At 40.8% G+C, this 20,456-nt stretch overlaps 1 protein-coding gene across 3 annotated transcripts in view; it reads left to right on the forward strand.

Moving 5' to 3' along the window:
* Positions 1-19,274, forward strand: part of DZANK1 (double zinc ribbon and ankyrin repeat domains 1) — an 87,580-nt gene extending 68,306 nt beyond the window's left edge. For 2 of the 3 annotated variants that reach the window (XM_037494154.2, XM_037494138.2), the window contains 4 exons: positions 1,682-1,762; positions 2,250-2,377; positions 18,254-18,328; positions 18,764-19,274. In XM_037494154.2, coding sequence (XP_037350051.1) covers positions 1,682-1,762; positions 2,250-2,377; positions 18,254-18,328; positions 18,764-18,887 — 408 coding nt within the window. In that variant the 3' untranslated portion in view covers positions 18,888-19,274. Of the gene's footprint in view, positions 1-1,681; positions 1,763-2,249; positions 3,491-18,253; positions 18,329-18,763 lie in introns of those variants that run through there. The other variant, XM_054696067.1, reaches the window with a different exon arrangement.
* Positions 19,275-20,456: the final 1,182 nt, after the last annotated feature.

Below are 20,456 nucleotides of genomic sequence, written 5' to 3' on the forward strand. Positions count from 1 at the left end.
ACTTTGGATACTCCACCCTCTTATTCTATATGTGATCTGAATTCCCCTGTTGCTATGTGCCTTTATTTTCTCATTTGCATATAGGGATAAGGCATCAGAGACTATAGCATCTGTCCACTCATGAAAAATAATCATTATTAAGCTGAATATGATTGAAATTTTAAATTCATGATCTGTAAAAGATTTTATAATTCATCAAATGAAAAGATAAGCCACAAACTGGGAGAAAATATTTGCAAAATACCTATGGAATAAAGGACTCATCTAAAATATTCAGAGATCTCTTAAGACTCAACAACAAGAAAACAAAAATCTGATTAAAAATGTCAAAAGCTTTAACAGACTGGCCTCCCTAGTGGTGCAAGGGATTAAATAGGAGTCTATGAAGCTATCCATAGCCGCTGCAGCACAAGTTGAATCCCTGGCCAGGGAGCTACCCACATGGTGCAGCAGACCTCTCCTGACTCGCCCACTGCACCCTCAGCAGTGTATTTCAGTGGATCTGCCTGTTCTGTTCTCCACTCTGTCTCTGGTGAATCCTCTCACCCCTCCCTCAGACCTCTGGCCTGTACCCCAGCTCTTGTATGTATAAATAAAAAAAATCTTTAAAAAAATAATTATTATTTTTGAGCACAGATATAGCAGACATGTTTCCTGGTATTGAAAATAAGACATAAACAAAAGACAAAAAGATCTAAGATTTCATGAAGCTGACATTATTGTGCCTTCTAGTATATATTCCATAAGATGGAGTGCAATATAAGCAAAAATTTCCTGGGGGTTCACTTGTTCTAAGCTACTTGCCCTAGAGTCAGGAACAGAGGGGACACAGCCTGAGCCCCTGCCTCTTCCTTTCAAAGCCTCAGAGGTCTTGTCCAATATCCTTATCCTGATGATTTCCAAGGGGATCAGGGACAGGTAGGTATTTCCACTTTACAAGCAGAGAAATGGTTCCAGTTTCCGAGGTCCTTGGGAGTCACCCCTAGGATTCAACAGCAGAAACATGCCAAGAATTATGTCTTTCTAGATGACTTCTTCAGTCTTCTAGTAAATAGAATTATTAACAACCTTTATTCTTAAAGGTTATATGGACAAATTTTATTGAATTTTAAAAATATAAAATGCAAATAATTCTTCAGATTTCTGATGGCAGATGATAGCTTTTTTTTCCCCCCAAACAAGAGATGAACTTTTTGGTTTACTCACTCATCAGGTAAGCACATTTTCTGAACTGTCACACTTATAGGCTGCTTTGAACACCATACAAAGCATGCAAAGTAAGTTTTAGGATTCACCTGACTGGCTTTCTAGAAATAATAAAACTAGTGAGGAGTTTCTGGATTTTTGTAAGGTTTCTCAATTGCATTCTTTCCTTAAGAATGTAAAATAATGTCAGTGTGGTACTTCCACAAGACAAGGTTTGAAAAACCAGGAAGATTTACATTAGATGTAGTTATTTCTGCTCCTGGCTGTTGAAGATCACACACACACACACACACACACACACACACACACAAACAAACACCCCTCTATTTACACTCACTGTCATCTGAATCCTCTGGTTTAGAACTTAACTGTGGGGAGGAAACATTTGCCTTGAGGGTTGAACCTGGGCAAGTGAGACTTAACAGCCAAAAATATTTTGTGATGATGAGTATGACCACATTCTGTAATCCTGCAGCCTGAAAATAGACTCCTGCTGCAGGAAGTTGGACCAACAGGGAAAGGAAGAGTCTCTGTGATTGAACAGTTGCTTGATGAAGTAAGTATAACCAAAAGAACAAGTGTTCCTAGGATTTTCAGCTAAGCATTCCACCTGTATCTTTTTCAGATGGACGTTTGGCTCAATATTGTGCTAATTAAAAATTGGATATATATTAAATGGTGGTGAAAAGCTTCACATTATCACCTGTTGCTTGACCTTATAGCAAAGAAAACAGGAAGAATTGCAGACCTGAGCCCAAATAATGGCCTGATAGGGATCAGAATCTGGGGTGGTGACCTCATGTTTCCTAGAGAAGCAAGTTTGTCTGGGTGCCTAACCCTCCTGATGTGGCGACAGAAGTTTTATTGCTTGAGTTTCCTGGCAGCTCTTGATACTCTAGGCGGTCTTTTGGCTTTCCTGATTCTCTTGTAATTGAAAGCAGTTCAGTCCCATCAGGGAGGTTTGTTATATTTAACAGGATGGCAAGTGAATGCTTTAGAGGGCAGTGTTTAGTGGTAAGTTTACCCTTTTCCATATCCTGCAGGGAGCAGATCCCAGCTTCAGTGATAGTGAAGATCGACCTGTGATAACCGTTGCTGTTGTGAATAAACACCATGAAGCAATCCCCCTTCTTGTGCAGAGAGGAGCAGACGTAGACCAACAGTGGGGACCGTAAGTGAAGCACAATGAAAGGAAAGTTCTGCCACCCGGTCACAGTCAGCGAGTACCAGATGGGACTCTGCTGTGGCAGAATCCATGTATATGCCTGCCCTTTTCAATTTGAACCACTCCAGAACCATTTTAACCCATTTAACTCCTAAGAAACTTAACTGCTTCTATTTTCCAAATCTAGGTAAGGTAAACTAAAATTTTAATTTTAGATTAAATTACCCAGTTTTTAATAGCTTTTATAAATGATGCCACAGTTTGTTAACTCAAGCATTTATATTGTTGTGAGATCAGCATATCCTTAGCCCTTAGGGTATTATGCAGTGTCTTTATCATGATCTGAACTAAGATCAGTGTGAGTGGCCCCTGTGTATTCCCCATGGAAATATATCCGTGAAGTCAATATAGAAAGAAAACCTCACACATGTCCAGGTGCTAACACCAATGGGGACAGGGGTAGAACATTTGAGTTCATTACACAATCTTCTGGTGCCTTGGTGTCCCCAGTTGTGACACAGAATGGAGCAATACTAGGTCATGTGGATGGTTTTGTTGCTCTGCTAGCCTTGTGCTGTCCTGCCCCAGAAACTCTCCAGGCCTTCTGACTCTACTATTCTCTTGCAAATTACCTTGGGAAGCTAGAGCAGAAAAGTTCTTTGAGTCTGGGCCCTACGTGTTAGATTTATATCCTGCTGGTTAAGTTATTGAACTAGGAGTTGTCAGGGCAATGGCAGGTCTAGCAGTACCACCTCTTGAATCACCCTAGGCTTGGGTCTGTGAATAGTGCTGCTGAGGATGTTAATCCAGCACAGGGGCTCCAAATTAAATAGCTTTGTTCTATTTTTCTGTTTTAAGGTTTCAGTTAGAGTTTTTGTTCAAAATATATCCCTGTTAATTTTTCTATATGCATTTTTATAAGTGCCTGCCCAAAGGACAGCTATGTCAGTGGACACAACTTTTTTCATTTTATTTTATAGTAGAATGTTTGGCATGTTGCTATACATTTTTAACGGCTGGAATTTACTTTCTCAAGTTTTCTGAGGGCTCACATAAATTCATCATACTGTGTCAACTTCTTCATTTATCCCTCATTTGTTTTATCATTATTAATAAAAGTAATACTACCTTGTTTTGTGTTAAGGTATACTTTATATCTTTATAATTCACAAAAGCATTTCTTATAGCATTTAAAATATATTATTTTTGGTTGTTGCAAAAATCTATAGACATATTTTGAATTGATGCTTAAGAGTTATGAGTCCTAACTTTATGAAAAGTTCAGCTGAAAGAATGAAACCATTTTGGATCTAGAACAGATGGCTTTTTTCTCCCCGATGTGCCTCCCTTCTCCAAGTTTGCTTTGTCACCATTTTACTGGTTGACATTTATCCCTGTGATCTCCTTGCATTGCTAAGTTAACACTGTTGCTATGTGTTCGGGGTGGGGGGGGAGGAAAACTAGATTGGAAACCCTCCCCCTAAATAGAACACAGAGATCCCTTCTTCCTTCTCAGTTTTTACCACAGAGGAAAGTAGATTTTTCCACTGAAAGCCACATTCTGTTAAATCTGGTTTATATTTGTTAGTCTGAAGTATTTAGGCCTGGATGACCTGGCCTCTGCCCACAGCTGGACACACCTCTGTAAATCTAGGAGCACGACCTCAAGATTGCATCCTTCTGATTGCCCTTCAGGCATAAGCCATCAGAGATCTGGCTTTGCTGTAAAAGAGACTCAGTGAATTATCCTCAGCAAGCAAGGGTTAAAATGCTCTTTCTCACTCCAGGCATATTTGGCTAGCGGAGAGAAGCAGCCTAGGAATTAGTGTCTGTCAAATAGTGGTGCAAGGAGCTGAAAATCCCCTTCCTAGTGTTTCTGGTTCCCAGGTTTGTATCTTTTCTACCAGAATAAACTTATTCTGAAAGTGAATGGTTAAGGAAAATACACCCCCTATATCAAAGCTGATATCTTTTACCAGTAGACTTTAGAAATAGATTTAAGGATTCACTCAGAGAGGGACACAGAAAAGTACTGTTTGATTTTGGACAATAGCTGGAAGTTTCAAACATTCAGTCTCTCAGCTCTGCTCAAATAGCCAGGTGAGGAAAACACAACTATCAGTCTGCTTCTTACTGGAGATTTATTCAGAGAGATAATTCACGGTTTATAAAGAGAAACTGTACCTTAATCCACCATGATATCTAGACTTGAATAAACAGTTTGAGTTGTTTATGTAAAATATCTTTAAAATACAAATTCACAGATTATCACAGTATACCTGCTGTACAAACCAAATTCTAGAAGGTCTGATGAGATCATACCAAGCTATTCAGAGGAACAAACTCACAGGGTATTATTTCTACTCAGAAGCATGGCGTTCTGATAAGTTGTATTCCATCTAGTGCTCTTCCTGTATTGGAATTAAGTTGCTTGAGGAGGGCCTCCCCGGTGGCGCAGCGGTTGAGCGCTGGGTTGCGAAGCTGCCCGCTGCCTCTGAGGCGCCGGTTCGATCCCCAGCCACCGGAGGAGGGTCCCACATGGTGCGCAGACCTCTCCTGCCGCCCGCTGCTCCCCTCAGCAGTGTACTTCGGTCCTTCTGCCTGTTCTGCTCCCCGCTCTGGCTCTGGTGAATTCTCTTACCCTCCCGCTCTTCTGGCTGTACCCAGTGCATGTATAAACAAAACAAACAAACAAACAAATAAATAAATAAAACATGCCTCTATTAAAAAAAAAAAGGTTGCTTGAGGAGCAAAATGTAAGTTGGTAGAGACATAATTCATATTTTCCCAAGCAGCCGTGGTTATACAGGAAATAGAACAGAAAATCTAGCCATCCATATTCCTTATCCCCTTCTCAGTAAATAGAACGCTCACTCTGCTTTCAGTTTTTGGGAGAGTAGAGAAGAAAGATTATAAATCTACCTAGGAGATGCAGCAACCCTTGACTATATTTAAGTTCAAATGGTACAGGCTTTATAAAACCCACAGAACTTGAGGGGTGCAATGACAAGCAATTAAACCTTATGCCACTAGGGAGGAAGATGGAAGATGAAAAGGGCACTGGTGTCGTTGGTGAGACAGAGACACCCTTTGTCAGTGCTCCATAGCAGGCTGTGTACCCCCTTATCCTGTGTTTACAGCTAGGTCCTCTGAGCTTCTGGAGGAAGGATGAGCACTGAGTCACAATGGTCTGATGTCCCTGACCTAGGAACTCACTGTATGTTGAATAAATGAGCAAATAGAGTGACTGAGAGCCAGGCAGAGATCAACAAAAGACCTCATGAGAAATGTAAACTTTGAAGATGACCATTTGGAAGTTTGCAAAAGGAGAGGAGGAAAATAGACTTGTGGTAACAGGATCGTTGGGAGGCTGGAAAGAACAAAATGTGGAGAAAATGAACATAGCATTCTTACCAAATCTTCTGATCTGTAAAGTGAGGATGATACTTATGTCGTAGAATGGGTTGGAGGATGAAATGAGGGCATGCATTTGTAGTGCCTATGAAGAGCCTGATAATTGGATTTAATAAATGGCAGCAGTCATCATGCTATATTTATGAAAAAGATGGATCATGAGGCTTTGAATGAAGTACTCACTGTGCCATAGTTGTGATAGGATATAGAGATGAGTGTAAGTTGGCAATGTCTCTGGAGAATAGCTATCTATATATGGGGTCATTAATAACAAAAGTCTAGGTGAAAGGTGTCAGGAATGGATTTAACTTCCAAATTCTACTATTAATAGAAGCTGCCAAATCTTCCAAAGCCCGAGTTTTCATATTAAAGAAAGGGCATACATGTTATTGTAAGCACTTCTCATACTTTTATGTCCATATAAATCATTCCAGGACCTTGTTAAAATGCACATTCAATAGATCCGGGTAAGGAGCAGGGGCTTGGGGGTTGGTGGAAAGTGCTGAGATTCTCCATTTCTAACAAACTCTCAGGAGATACCAGTGGTCTATGTACCACAGTTTGAGTAGCAATGATGTAGAGACTGTACTTAATATACATTGAGTTTTTTTTTTTTAAAGATTTATTTATTTATGCACACAAGAGCTGCAGTAAAGGCCAGAGATGCAGGGGGTGAGAGGATCCACCAGAGACAAAGTGGGGAACAGAACAGGCAGACTGACTGCAATACACTGCTAAGGGGAACAGTAGGCGAGTCAGGAGAGGTCTGCAGCACCATGTGGGTTTCTCCCTGGCCTCCCAGGGATTGAACTTGTGCTGCAGAGGCAGTGGATTGCTTCATAGTGCAGTGCTTAATCCCTTGCGCCACCAGGGAGGCCCTACATTGAGGTTTTTTTTTTTTTTTAAAGATTTATTTATTTATACAAGCACTGGGTACAGTCAGAAGCGCGAGAGGGTGAGAGAATTCACCAGAGCCAGAGGGGAGAGCAGAGCAGGCAGAAGGACCGAAGTACACTGCTGAGGGTAGCAGCGGGCAGCAGGAGAGGTCTGCTTGCCATGTGGGACCCTCGACCCGTGGCCAGGGATCGAACCGGTGCTGCAGAGGCTGCGGGCAGCCTCGCAACCCAGCGCTCAACTGCTACGCCACCAGGGAGGCCCCTACATTGAGTTTTTAAGAGACAATTTAACATGGCCCTTGAGAGGAGAAAGCCCCACAATGCCAGTGGACTCAAGAGATTTCTCATACTGACAATTACATGATCTGATAAAACTAATAATATCATCAACACCAACAGCAATATGAAAGCTCTGCTTCCCAAGTCTTAGTTGCTTGGAGGAACTATCTGTATAGATCAATGGGCAGATCTTTGGAAATTGTCCCAAGACACATAGATTTTGAGCTTTTCACCTAATTCTTCTGAAGAAATATGAGGTGAAACTAGCTGATCACAACACTCAAATTTGCTTGACAACAAGGGGCTTGGGGGCCTCCCCAGTGGCGCAGCGGTTGAGCGCTGGGTTGCGAAGCTGCCCGCAGCCTCTGCAGCACCGGTTCGATCCCCGGCTGCTCCCCGGCCACCGGAGGAGGGTCCCGCATGGCGTGCAGACCTCTCCTGCCGCCCGCTGCTCCCCTCAGCAGTGTACTTCGGTCCTTCTGCCTGCTCTGCTCCCCGCTCTGGCTCTGGTGAATTCTCTCACCCTCCTGCGCTTCTGACTGTACCCAGTGCTTGTATAAATAAATAAATAAATAAATAAATAAATAAATAAATAAATAAATAAATAAAAATCTTAAAAAAAAAAAAAAAAACAAGGGGCTTGGTCAAATAAGTTATTTAAATAGCTGAAATTATGTGAATGAAAAGACCAAAAATTTTACAAGCTCTAAAACCATTAGGATAATTTGACAGAAATCTGTTACAGTGATAATTAGGGAAAGTACTAAATTTTTCATTTACTTTGGGAAATGGAAAGTCATCTCCTTAACCAGACAGTTCAGATTCTAGATCCTAAATCAGACAGAAAATTGCCTTCCACAGTTGGATGAGAGAAGTTCATGATCACATTTACCTGAAATTCTTGCAACTCATATAGGTTTCAATCTTGGAGGCAACATCCCTTCGTTAATTTGATTGTTCATTCTTTTCACCAATGTATTCATTTTAGTAGTGGTTATTGAGCACCTACTATGTACCAGTCACCATTCTAGGTGATGGAGGTACAGCAGTGATGAAGACAACGTCCCTTCCATCATGGAGCTTACAGTTTAGTGGAGGAGACAGATAGTAAACAAGTAAGCAAATGATAAGTAGTTTCAGAGAATGATAAGTGCTCCAAAGCAAACAGAACCAGGTGGGCAAATACAGTGTGTATTTAGCAAAAGCCTCCTCCTCAACCTACCCATGCCCACAACCAGAAACTCATAGAACTAGTCCAGAATAGACTTGCTCTAGGTACAGAGCAGCATTGGGGAGGTTTATTCATCAACTTCATTTTGTTCCAAAGTGAAATTGCCTAATTTGTGATTAGTCCAGGAGTAAGTATTTTTAATTGTGTACATTTATAGAAAATAATTAATAAGGGGGCGGAGCAACATGGCGGCGAGGAGACGCTGCGAGTAAGATCTCCCATTAAAAAAAGTGAATAGGGAGGAAAAGCGGCAGGTCCCAGTGAGAACTGGGACACGGAAGATAAACGGGTGACGCCAGCGAACTGCCCGAAGAAGAAACTGGCCATAAAAGAGGACTAGAAGGGAGGGAAGCACAGAACCCTGCTCCCCTCCCCCGCCCACAGAGGCGGCACTCTCCGACCGGCAGAGAGGAGGAAACAACAAACCAAAACGGCCAACAAGAAAAACGGACGCAGCAAGCGGGACTGTGAGTGGAAAGGAAGTATTGCAGCCACCACACCCCGTGAACGGGAGCTGAGGCGAACCCTGCAGGATCCGCCGCGGCGGTGAGCGAACGGCTCCGGGCGCCATTAGAGAAGAACAAAGACCCCGGGAGACGCACACACAGCCCGGGCTGCCGGTAAGCTTGCGCGGATAGCGGCTCGCTCGGCGCGCTTGAAAAGCAAGTGCAGACCTGGATCGCGGCTGCCCAGGTCTCCGCGCCTGCGACCTAGGCTTGCGGGGAGACGACCTAGGCTTGCGGGGAGACTCGCGGAGGTCCTCACTGAGGTGAAGGTCCCTCCCTGAGTGAGCAGGAACCAGGCGCCCAGGCACTGGAGCGGGTGCAAAAGGCGCCATTCCCGCGCCACTGAACTGGGCTACAGCCCGCGTCCTGGAACTGAGGGCTTTGAACTGAGACCCAGGGCACGAAAATTCGGGGCGTGGTTTCTCCACGACGGTGGGGCACAAGGCAGACACAGCACCCCAAAGCTGTTGAGGTGTACCCTACCATTCCCGCTCTGTTCTCTGTCCCACGGGGTGGGGGGAGGCGAAAAACAGCCCCCCAAGGACAATAGGAGAGATCTCTGGCGCCACCTAGCGACCAGGAAAAAAAAAGTCACTAACACCCTATAAAACAGGACATTTCTTAAGACTGCTTGAAAAGGGCAGAAGGTTTCTGGAGGACCCAGTGGCCAGCCGGGAAGTTATTCCACGCCAGGCCCCTTCCGACCAGCAGTCTGAGCCCACAGAGGGAGCAGGCACCCACGTCCGGGGCAGACCGGGTGCGCAGAAGAGTGTGCCTGAAACCGGAGGCGCAGGGACTGCATCCCGCTTCGCCATTTGAGAACAGGGACATTTCTTCAGTAAAAACTGCCTAAAACCAGCAGAAAGCTCCCCCAGAAGACAGAGATGGCTCCTGGAAGAGCCAGAGGGGAGCGGAGAAGTTCACCCAAGATGTCAGTCAGTCCGAGCAACACAGTGTCCCAACGCATACGACAAATTAGAAAACAGACAGTAGGGAGTAGAAGAACCACACGCAACCTAAAAACTCCTCAGGAAAGAAGCACACCACAAAAAGAAAACCACTCCCCAGATTGCAACGACAGCAACTTGGAAGAACTTCTGAGCCTTCCAGAAAGAGAATTTAAAATTGCCATGATTAAAAAAGTGATAGATCAGAAGAAGGAAATTGAGTCCCTAAAGAGGGAAGTAAGAGAAATGCAGGAGATCAAAGAATTAATGGAGGAACTAAAGAACTCTGGGAAAAGCAATGAAAGCAGAATAGATGAAATGGAAGAACGAATAAGTAATCTTGAAGACACAGAAATAAAAAGAACCAAAACAGAAAAGGAAAGAGAAGTACGAAGGAAAAAGAATGAAGAAAGACTTCGGGAACTATCTGACTCCATGAGGAAAGGAAATATAAGAGTTATAGGAATTCCAGAAGGAGAGGAGAGAGATGTAGGAACAGAGAAAATATTCATGGATATAATTGAAGAGAACTTCCCAAATGAGAAGAAGGAGCTGAAAATTGATATACAAGAAGCAAGAAGAACACCAAACTTCCACGACGAAAGGAAAAACACAGCAAGACACATAATAGTAAAGCTCCCAAGAATCCAGGACAAGGAAAAAATAATGAAGCTGACAAGAGGGAAGAAACAGATAACATTCAAAGGAAAACCAATCAGGCTGACATCAGACTTCTCTGAAGAAACACTACGGGCAAGGAGAGAGTGGAGGGACATAGTCAACAGACTCCAAGAAAACAGATGCCAACCAAGAATACTCTATCCCGCAAAGCTCTCTTTCCTCCATGAAGAAAGAATATGGACCTTCCCAGACAAAGAGAAACTCCGGAATTTCATTGCGACTAAACCCCCACTCCAAAAAATACTACAAGGAATCCTAAAGCCAGAACCTCAGAGGGACGAATAACAACGAAAGAAGACCAAAAAAAAAAAAAGTTATTAAAAGAATAAATAAATAAAATCAAAGGAAAGACAAACATAATGGCAAATATAGATGCTAACATATCAATATTAACTCTAAATGTAAATGGACTAAACTCTTCAATAAAAAGACACAGAGTTGCAGCCTGGATTAAGAAACAAAACCCAACCTTTTGCTGTCTCCAGGAAACACATTTAGCTACAAAAGATAAAAATAGGCTCAAAGTCAAAGGATGGAAAACAATCCTACAAGCAAATGGGCCAAAAAAGAAAGCAGGAACAGCTATACTTATATCAGATAAAACAGACTTCAAACTCAAAAAAATAAAAAGAGACCCCAATGGTCACTACATTATGATTAAGGGGACAATACTTCAAGAAGAAATAACACTCATTAACATATACTCACCAAACGAAAGAGCACCAAAATATATCAGACAACTGTTGTCCTCTCTGAAAACAGACATCAGAGAAAACACATATGTAGTGGGAGACTTCAACACACCACTATCAACAATGGATAGATCAACAAGACAAAAAATAAGTAAAGAAACTAAAGCTCTAAATAAGGACCTAGAGCATTTGGGCTTAACAGACATCTATAGAACACTAAACCCAAAAAAAACGGAGTACACATTTTTCTCAAGCGCACACGGATCATTCTCCAGGATCGATCACATACTGGGGCACAAGACAAATATCAACAGATACACCAAGATTGAAATCATACCAACCATCTTTTCTGACCACGAAGGCATCAAACTAGAAATAAATCATAAAAAGAAGGCAAGGAACTATCCTACCTCATGGAGATTAAAAGCCACACTACTGGAAGACCACTGGACTAACGAGGAGATCAAAGAAGAAATTAAAAAATTCTTTGAATTGAATGACAAGGAGGACACCAATATCCTAAATGTATGGGATGCAGCAAAAGCAGTAATAAGAGGAAAATATATAGCAATAGAAGCTCACATCAAGAAACAAGAAAGAACTCAAAGAAACAACCTAATCTCGAAGCTCAAAGATCTAGAAAAGAACAACAAAAAAACCCCAGAACCAGTAGAAGAAAAGAAATAATAAAAACCAAAGCAGAAATAAATGAAATTGAAACTAAAAAAACAATCCAAAAGATCAATGAAACCAAGAGCTGGTTCTTTGAAAAATAAATAAAATAGACAAACCCCTAGCCAGGCTCACAAAGGAAAAAAGGGAGAAAGCACAAATACACAGAATCATAAATGAAAGAGGAGAAATCACAACGGACACAGCAGAAATCAAAAGAATAATCAGTAACTACTATGAACAGTTATATGGAAACAAGTTCAACAATCTAGAGGAGATGGACAAATTCCTACAACTCTACAATCACCCAAAGCTAGATAAAGAAGAAATAGAACACCTAAACAGACCAATTACAAGCAGCGAAATTGAAATGGTAATTAAAAACCTCCCCAAAAACAAAAGCCCAGGACCTGATGGATTTACAAATGAATTCTACCAAACATTCAGAGACGAATTAGTGCCTATCCTTCACAAACTCTTCCAAAAAATTGAGAAGGAAGGGACAATACCAAACACGTTCTATGAAGCCAATATTACACTAATACCAAAACCGAATAAGGACAACACAAAAAAGGAAAACTATAGGCCAATCTCCCTAATGAACACTGATGCAAAAATCCTCAATAAAATTTTAGCTATCAGAATCCAACAATGTATCCATAAGATAATTCACCACGACCAAGTTGGATTCATTCCAGGGGCACAAGGATGGTTTAACATCCGAAAATCAATCAACGTTATCCAACACATCAACAAAAAGAAATATAAAAACCATATGATAATATCAATAGATGCTGAGAAAGCTTTCGACAAAGTGCAACACCCATTCATGATAAAAGCCCTTGAAATTCTTGGGATACAAGGAACATACCTCAACATCATAAAGGCCATCTATGACAAGCCAACAGCCAGTATCATTCTCAATGGTGAAAAGCTGAAAGCAATTCCATTAAGATCTGGAACAAGACAAGGATGTCCACTCTCACCACTGCTTTTCAATATAATACTGGAAGTCCTAGCCAGAGCAATAAGACAAGAGAAAGACATCCAAGGAATCCAAATAGGAAAAGAAGAAGTCAAACTATCACTATTTGCAGATGATATGATAATATATGTAGAGAACCCCAAAATCTCCACAGAAAAACTAATTCAACTCATCAATCAATTCAGTAAAGTGGCAGGATACAAAATCAACACGCAAAAGTCAGTAGCCTTCCTATACACAAACAATAAATCTGAAGAAGAAGAAATCAAAAAAACCACCCCTTTATTATTGAAACAAAAAAAATCAAATATTTGGGAATAAATCTAACAAAAGAGGTAAAGGACCTATACAAAGAAAACTATAAAACACTGTTAAAAGAAATAGAAGAAGACACAAAGAAATGGAAAGACATCCCCTGCTCATGGATTGGAAGAATAAACATTATTAAAATGGCCATCCTACCAAAAGCAATATACAGATTCAATGCTATTCCAATCAAAATCTCAATGGCATTCTTCAAAGAAATAGAACAATTATTGATGAAATTCATATGGAATCACCAAAAACCCCGAATAGCCAAAGCTCTACTGAAAAAAAAAGAAGGAAATGGAGGCATCACACTCCCAGACTTCAAACTATACTACAAAGCCATAATCATCAAAACTGCATGGTATTGGAACAAGAACAGACATACAGACCAATGGAATCGAATAGAAAATCCAGAAATAAACCCACAGATTTATGGTCAACTAATCTTTGACAAAGGAGCAAAGACTATGCATTGGAGCAAAGAAAGTTTGTTCAATAAATGGTGCTGGGAAAACTGGGTCGCTACATGCAAAAGAATGAAGCTTGACCACTACCTCACACCATACACAAAAATCAACTCAAAATGGATTAAAGAACTAGACATAAGACCTGAAACCATAAAATACATAGAAGGAAATATAGGCGAAACACTACGGGATTTGCACATCAAAGACATCTTTACAGACACATCACCCAAAGCAGTGATAGTGAAGAGAAAGATAAACAGCTGGGACTACATCAAATTAAAGAGCTTCTGCACAGCAAAAGAGACAATAACAAAAACAAAGAGAAACCCCACCAACTGGGAGAACATTTTTGCACCCAACACTAATGATAAAGGACTGATCACAAAAATCTGCAAAGAGCTGATGAGACTCAGCAACAACAAAGAAAATAATCCAGTCAAAAAATGGGCAGAAGAGCTAAAAAGAAACTTCTCTGAAGAGGAAATGCAAATGGCCAACAGACATATGAAAAAATGTTCAACATCACTTGTCATCAGGGAAATGCAAATCAAAACTACCATGAGATACCATCTCACACCAGTGAGAATGGCACATATTAAAAAAACTAGCAACAACAAATGTTGGCGAGGATGTGGAGAAAAAGGAACTCTTGTGCACTGTTGGTGGGAGTGCAAACTGGTCCAACCACTATGGAGAGCTGTGTGGAGATTTCTGGACCTACTAAACATAGAGCTTCCATATGATCCAGCAATTCCACTCCTAGGTATTTACCCAAAGGACACAGAAACATCAATTCCAAAGAGCACCTGCACTCCTATGTTTATAGCAGCACTGTTTACAATAGCTAAGCTTTGGAAACAACCCAAATGCCCAAAAATAGATGACTGGATCAAGAAGATGTGGTACATATATACCATGGAATATTACTCAGCATTCAAAAAAGATAAACACATGCAATTTGCAGCAACATGGATGGCACTGGAAGGGCTCATGCTCAGCGAAATAAGCCAAAAAGAAAAAGAAAAATACCGGATGGTCTCACTCATAGCAGGAATCTAGAAAACTTAAATAAGGGACCAGGAAAATGAATATAAGAAAGTGAAAATCAAAATCAACAAAAAACTATGAACCAGAGACACTTTTTGGGGGGTGGGGGGCGGGAGGGGAAGGATTGGGGTCAGAATGGGGCGTTTGCAATTGTATGGGGGAATATAAAAATAAAATTTAATATTAAAAAAAAAAAATGATTGAAATCATGATAAAAAAAAAAAAAAAGAAAATAATTAATATACACCAAGTAACTCTTTTTAAGGTTTGCTTATTTATGCACACAAGAGCTGGAGTACAGGCCAGAGGTGTGTGTGTGGGGGGGGGTGAGATGATGCACTAGAGATAGAGTGGGGAACAGAACAGGCATATTGACTGAAATATACTGTTGAGGGGAGTAGTAGGCGAGCCAGGAGAGGTCTGCTGTGTGCCATGTGGGTTTCTTCCTGGCTGGCCGGGTCATCGAACTAATGCTATAGTGGCTGCAGACAGCTTCATAGGTGGTGTCTTAACCCCTTGCGCCACCAGCGAGGCCCTCACCAAACAACTTTTTAACTCTATCAAAGTAAGGTGTGCATATGATTAAAAATGAAATCCAGTGGAGGAGCTTAGCAGTTCTCTACCTTCACTTCTTCATCCCTAGTTCTTGTCCCCAGGGACAACTACATTTAAATATTTTGAAGTTCTGAGAGTAAACTATATCTCCATCACTAAACAGTACATGTAAACTGATAATTCCTGATTTAACATGCTTAGACATGCTATTGATTCTTGCCATGATAGATTTGGCTCATTAATCCCATCCTTACCTTGAACTTTTGATAATTCTAGTACAACTTTTGGTTATTTTCTTACTTACTGTGATAAATATAAATAATAAATCAAACTTCTACATTTTGACCATCACTCATCACTTTTTAATGAAATTTCTTGACTGCCTTGTATGTAAGTGGATCTATGTGCATGTTAGTGCTTCCTGCCTTTACTTCTGCATCTCCTTCCCCTTCCATTTCACAACTTCTTTTAGTACAGGGCTGCTTTTTCACAAGGCTGTTATTATATTTTCTTGTTTTGGGTTCAAGATAATAGGCCACTCAAAGTAGAATTTTCTTACCAGAAATGCAAATAGATTCTCCTCACACCATAAATTATTCGAGAACATGTCACATTTCACTTTCTATCATAAACCATAAATAGCTTATACAATTGTTACATTTTTTTGGTCTATTTTCCTGAAATTTTCTTTTTATGTGTAGAACAACTGGGGTGTAGGCCAGAGGTATATAGGATGAGAGGATTCACCAGAGACAGAGTGGGGAGCAGAACAGGCAGATCTACTGAAATGTACTGCTGAAGGGAGCAGCAGGCAAGACAGGAGAGTTCTGCTGTGCCATGTGGGTATCTCCCTGGCTGGGGGATCAAACTCAGGCTGTAGAGGTGATAGCATTGAAACTTAACCCATAGGGTACTAGGGAGGACCCTTTCCTGTAATTTTTTTGCCTTTGTTTTTTCTGGTTTGAAAAACATGGCCCCCTCACATCCATAATCCTATCTGCTTTCTTACTTTCTCAAGGCCATTCCTCTTAGAGACACTCTTCTTGGAGGATACTTCCTACTCAAATGTTGCCAAACAGCTTCCCAGCCCTGCTGCACAGTGGCTATCATAGGATTTCTTTTGGTTGCATCTACCTGTAGTTACTGTTCACATTTTCCTCTTTCTTTGTTTTGACTCTTGGTGGAGCTAGAGTGTGACCTTAGATAACTTCTTCAGAAAGGGTGTATAGCAAAGACCTTTTGAATCCTTAAATGTTTAAAAATCTCTTTTGTCTTCATTCTTAATTAATACTTTTATATTAATTTCTGTGTGCAAAATATTTCTTCCTGAAGTCTTAGAAAGTTTTGCTTTCTTAATTTCTAATATCTCACAAAACCCATGAAAATTCTGTAACACATTCTTGTTCCTTGAGATATATGTCTGTTCTTTCTGGAAGCATTAATCCTTGAAGTTCTGCAGTTTCACAAGAGTGTTTTCAATGTGCTGTTTTTCATTCACCCATTTGGCCTTTTTAGTCTGAAAAGTCATATTTTTCTTGAGTGTAAGGAAAATTTATTCTAGTATCTCTTTAGCATTTTCTCCCTCCATTTTTCATCCTTTCTTTACAGAATTTCTGTTAGTTGAATAATAGGCCTCTTGATTTGATCTTTTATGACTTTCTTGTTTCCAAATTTTTCATCTCCCTTTTTCTTGCAGTTTTAGGAGATTTTCTTAACCCTCCTATGGACACTTTTTATCTCAACAATTGTGTTTTAAGTAAGAGCTACTTTTTGTTCTGATTGTTCTTCAGAACCTCATATTTTTGTCTAATATGGCCTTTAGTCATTCTGAGGGTACCAATTATCTTTTTGTCTTGCTTTAAATTTCTTATGCTCATGTGTCTTGATTTATCTCTTTGATGCTGCAGGTTGTTTTCAGATGTCTGTGATCTTTATTTGTCCATCCATGTTTGAAAATGGGAAATAAGCTAGAGGCAGGTAATTTCTGTGTACCTGAGTGGAACTTGTCAGCTGTGGAGTTTTGTTTGTAGATGAAGCTGCTATCAGAGGGTGATAGTCTAGGACGTCCCTCTGGTCACGACAATTACTGGTCTACTTCTCATTAGAGACCATTATGTTCTTCAGAGAAGAGACCACCATACTTCTTCATTTGGACCATTTATGGCTGCAGGTACATATGCAGGGGTGAGGGGTAGCAAGCAGGGACTAGGAGAATGTAGACCTTTGATTGCTTAGCACATTTCTGTCTCCAGTTGTGACTCCCACCTTCCATCACTCCTGCCACATATGATTAGCAAGAAGTCATGAGTTCTAGAATACAGATGCCACCCCATTCTCCATTGCAGCCATCCACACCTCCTTCACTGTGTCAAATCAAACTGAGCAAGTGGAGAGACAGTCTGGCATACAGCAAAATATGCTCTGACTCTTAGACTTGCCTTTTGGGTTTTAAGATTTGCATTTATTTTCATATCATACAAACCAAACTCACTGAAATCAAGGATACTTTCCTTAAACAAGAATAGGACCCTCAGTACTGAAATGTTATTATCATATAGTTAGTGTCCCAAGAGGTCCAAGCCAAGGTTGAGACTCTATTCAATATGTTCCATAAAGTCTGGCAGGAAGGTGCCTCCCTGGTGGTGCAGGGGTTAAGAAACAACCTATGAAGCTGTCTGCAGCCACTGCAGCATGAGTTCGATCCCCAGGCAGGGAGCTGACCACATGGTGCAGCAGAGCTCTCCTGACTCGCCCGCTGCTCCCCTCAGCAGTGTATCATTAGATCTGCCTGTTCTGTTCCCCACTCTGTCTCTGGTGAATCTTCTCACCCTCCACACCTCTGGCCTGTACCCCAGTTCTTGTATGCATAAATAGATAAATCTTTAAAAAAAATATCTGGCAGGAAATTTACTAAAATGGTATTTAACATTTATTAAATCTACTACAGACCAGATCTTTGTAGCACTTCTCACTTTAGAAAATGAATATGTTTATAGACTTCTCACTTTCTACCTATTATCAAAGCTTACCCACCATCACAGTCATCCTCCAAGGGATGGGGTAGAGAGGAGAGACTTGAGATTTTTCTAGGTTAGTAAATAGTTCAGCAGGTGTAATTAAGGCCCCTTTGATCACTTCCCCCCTCCAATATCTTGATGATGCTAACTAAGATTTTATCCAGGATGATTTTTCCCCTAACAGGCTCCAAAATACAGCTCTTCATGAAGCAACTCTACTTGGCCTGGCTGGAAGGGAGTGCATTGCTGCTTTACTGCGGTAAGTTCCCTAGCCTCTGGGGGAAACTTCTAAGCACCACAGTAATCCCCTGCTAACCTGCTTTGATTTCAGAGGGCCCTGGTTCCTGAACACTTTATCCTGGGAATGGGGACCACCATCCCCCCATGGCTTCTGGGACCTAAATGTTTTTAAAAGCAGTTAAAACATTGGCTCCATTATCCACACGTGGGTTGTGGGACTTTGTTGCAATGGGAACCAATGGTCAGGATTGGTCATTGAACATCTGAAATCACAGCCTGTCAAAAGGTCTCAGGGCAAAACCACTCTTTGAGAGCTGGGGTCATGATAACCTCTTGAGGGCAGGTTTGAGAAGTGGGGCTGGAAGGCTCCCAGACTGACCTCCATGGCAGGAAAGAGCCAGGCCCTTAGGTTAAAGTGCCCGAGTCCTTGAGTTCACCTCCATTTCCTTTGCAGGTGCAATGCAAGTATCCGAAAGAAGAATACAAGAGGGGAGACAGCATACGACCTGGCTCTGAACATTGGGGATGACCTTGTCACCTCGCTCTTTGCTGCCAGGTTGGGCCTGGATGACTCTTAGACCTGAGGGCCTCCAGCGTTCTTCATTTTAAGAAACTGTCAGGCTTGTCCATTCCTTGTTCATTTCTTTCTTGAACTATGTATTTAAGAAAGGCTTGAAAATTGTGGAACTCATAAGATTTTTAAAATTAGATCTGAGAGTGATCTTCCCTGATGGTGCGAGGGTTAAAGTCTCAGTGCTATCAAGCTATCACCAGCCACTGTGGCATGAGTTGGATCCCTGGCCAGGGAGCTGACCCACATGGGTGCAGCAGACCTCTCCTGACTTGCCCACTGCTCCCCTCAGCAGTGTATTCCAGTTGATCCTCTTGTTCTGCTCCTTACTCTGTTTCTGGTGAATCCTCTCACCCCTGCCTCCGCACCTTTGGCCTATACCCCAGTTCTTGTATTTATAAATGAATAAAAATACATCTTAAAAAAATTATTTGAAAGTGTAAGCCACTGATAACCACATGGGGATTTTCCAGTATGTCCTGGATGGTGATGAAATTAACATGTGCTCTTTAGTGTTTTTTGCTACTTTTTAAAAGAATTTGCTTTTTAATGTTTTATTTATTTTTCAATAGATAATAATTGTACATGGTTCATAGCTAAAAGGTATGAAGTATTATGTAGTGAAAATTCTCCTTCTCATCCTGTCCCACAGCCACCCACTTTCCTTTGTCAGAGGCACCAACGATAGCAGTGTCATCTGTGTCTTCCAGAAATTGTATAGGATTATATAAGCCCACATATATGTACACATGTAAAGAAACATAAAATAAAAATATGGATAATACATATATATTCTTTCTCCTCTTTTAAGACAAACAGTAGAAAGCCACACACTGTATCTTGTTCTTTTGTTTAATATATCTTGTAGATGGTTCCAAATTGGTACATAAAGATTGAATTTATTTAAAAAAAATGTTTTTTCTAATGTTGAACTCATCAATATTCCTATTGTTATGGTTTGTTCTTTGATTGACAAATAAGCTTTGAATAAACCATTTTCAGGAATCAAATTTTGTTTGTGTTTTTTATAAAGCTATATTTATTGAGGTAATTCTGCTTTATGTCACTATATACATACACACACACATACATACATTTATATGTCTGTATCTCTTAGCAGTGTAAGTTTACATCTCTATAATTGCATGTTATTTCACCACAACACCACCTAACCCCAGTCATCTGCCACTGAACTCCCCTCTCCCCTTCGCTCCAACCCCATCACATCCCCCTTCTGGCAGCCTTAAAGTCCAGTGTGTTCTTCTCCTCCTTTTCCACCCTCTTCCTCTTTCTCCCCTCTGAGATGCCTCAGATCCCTTGTCAGCTTTCAAGGTTTGTCTTTGCTGACCCTTTGTGTGGCTTTCTCTATATTCCACATGTAAATGAAATCATTCAGTATGTAACTTTCTCCTGACTTATTTTGCTTAACATAATCCCTTCCAGCTCCATCCATGTTGCCACAATGGAATGAGTTTATCTTTCTTGATCACTGAGTAGTGCAATATATAATTTTGACTAATTCCTTTTATTCCTTTTTTCAGATTGCTTTTTCAGTTTTGGGGGGGTAACTCCATAG

The sequence above is a fragment of the Talpa occidentalis genome, unplaced genomic scaffold, assembly GCF_014898055.3.
Source record: "Talpa occidentalis isolate TD23 unplaced genomic scaffold, MPIMG_talOcc4v2.1 talOcc4.10, whole genome shotgun sequence".
In the NCBI taxonomy this organism is placed as follows: Eukaryota; Metazoa; Chordata; class Mammalia; order Eulipotyphla; family Talpidae; genus Talpa; species Talpa occidentalis.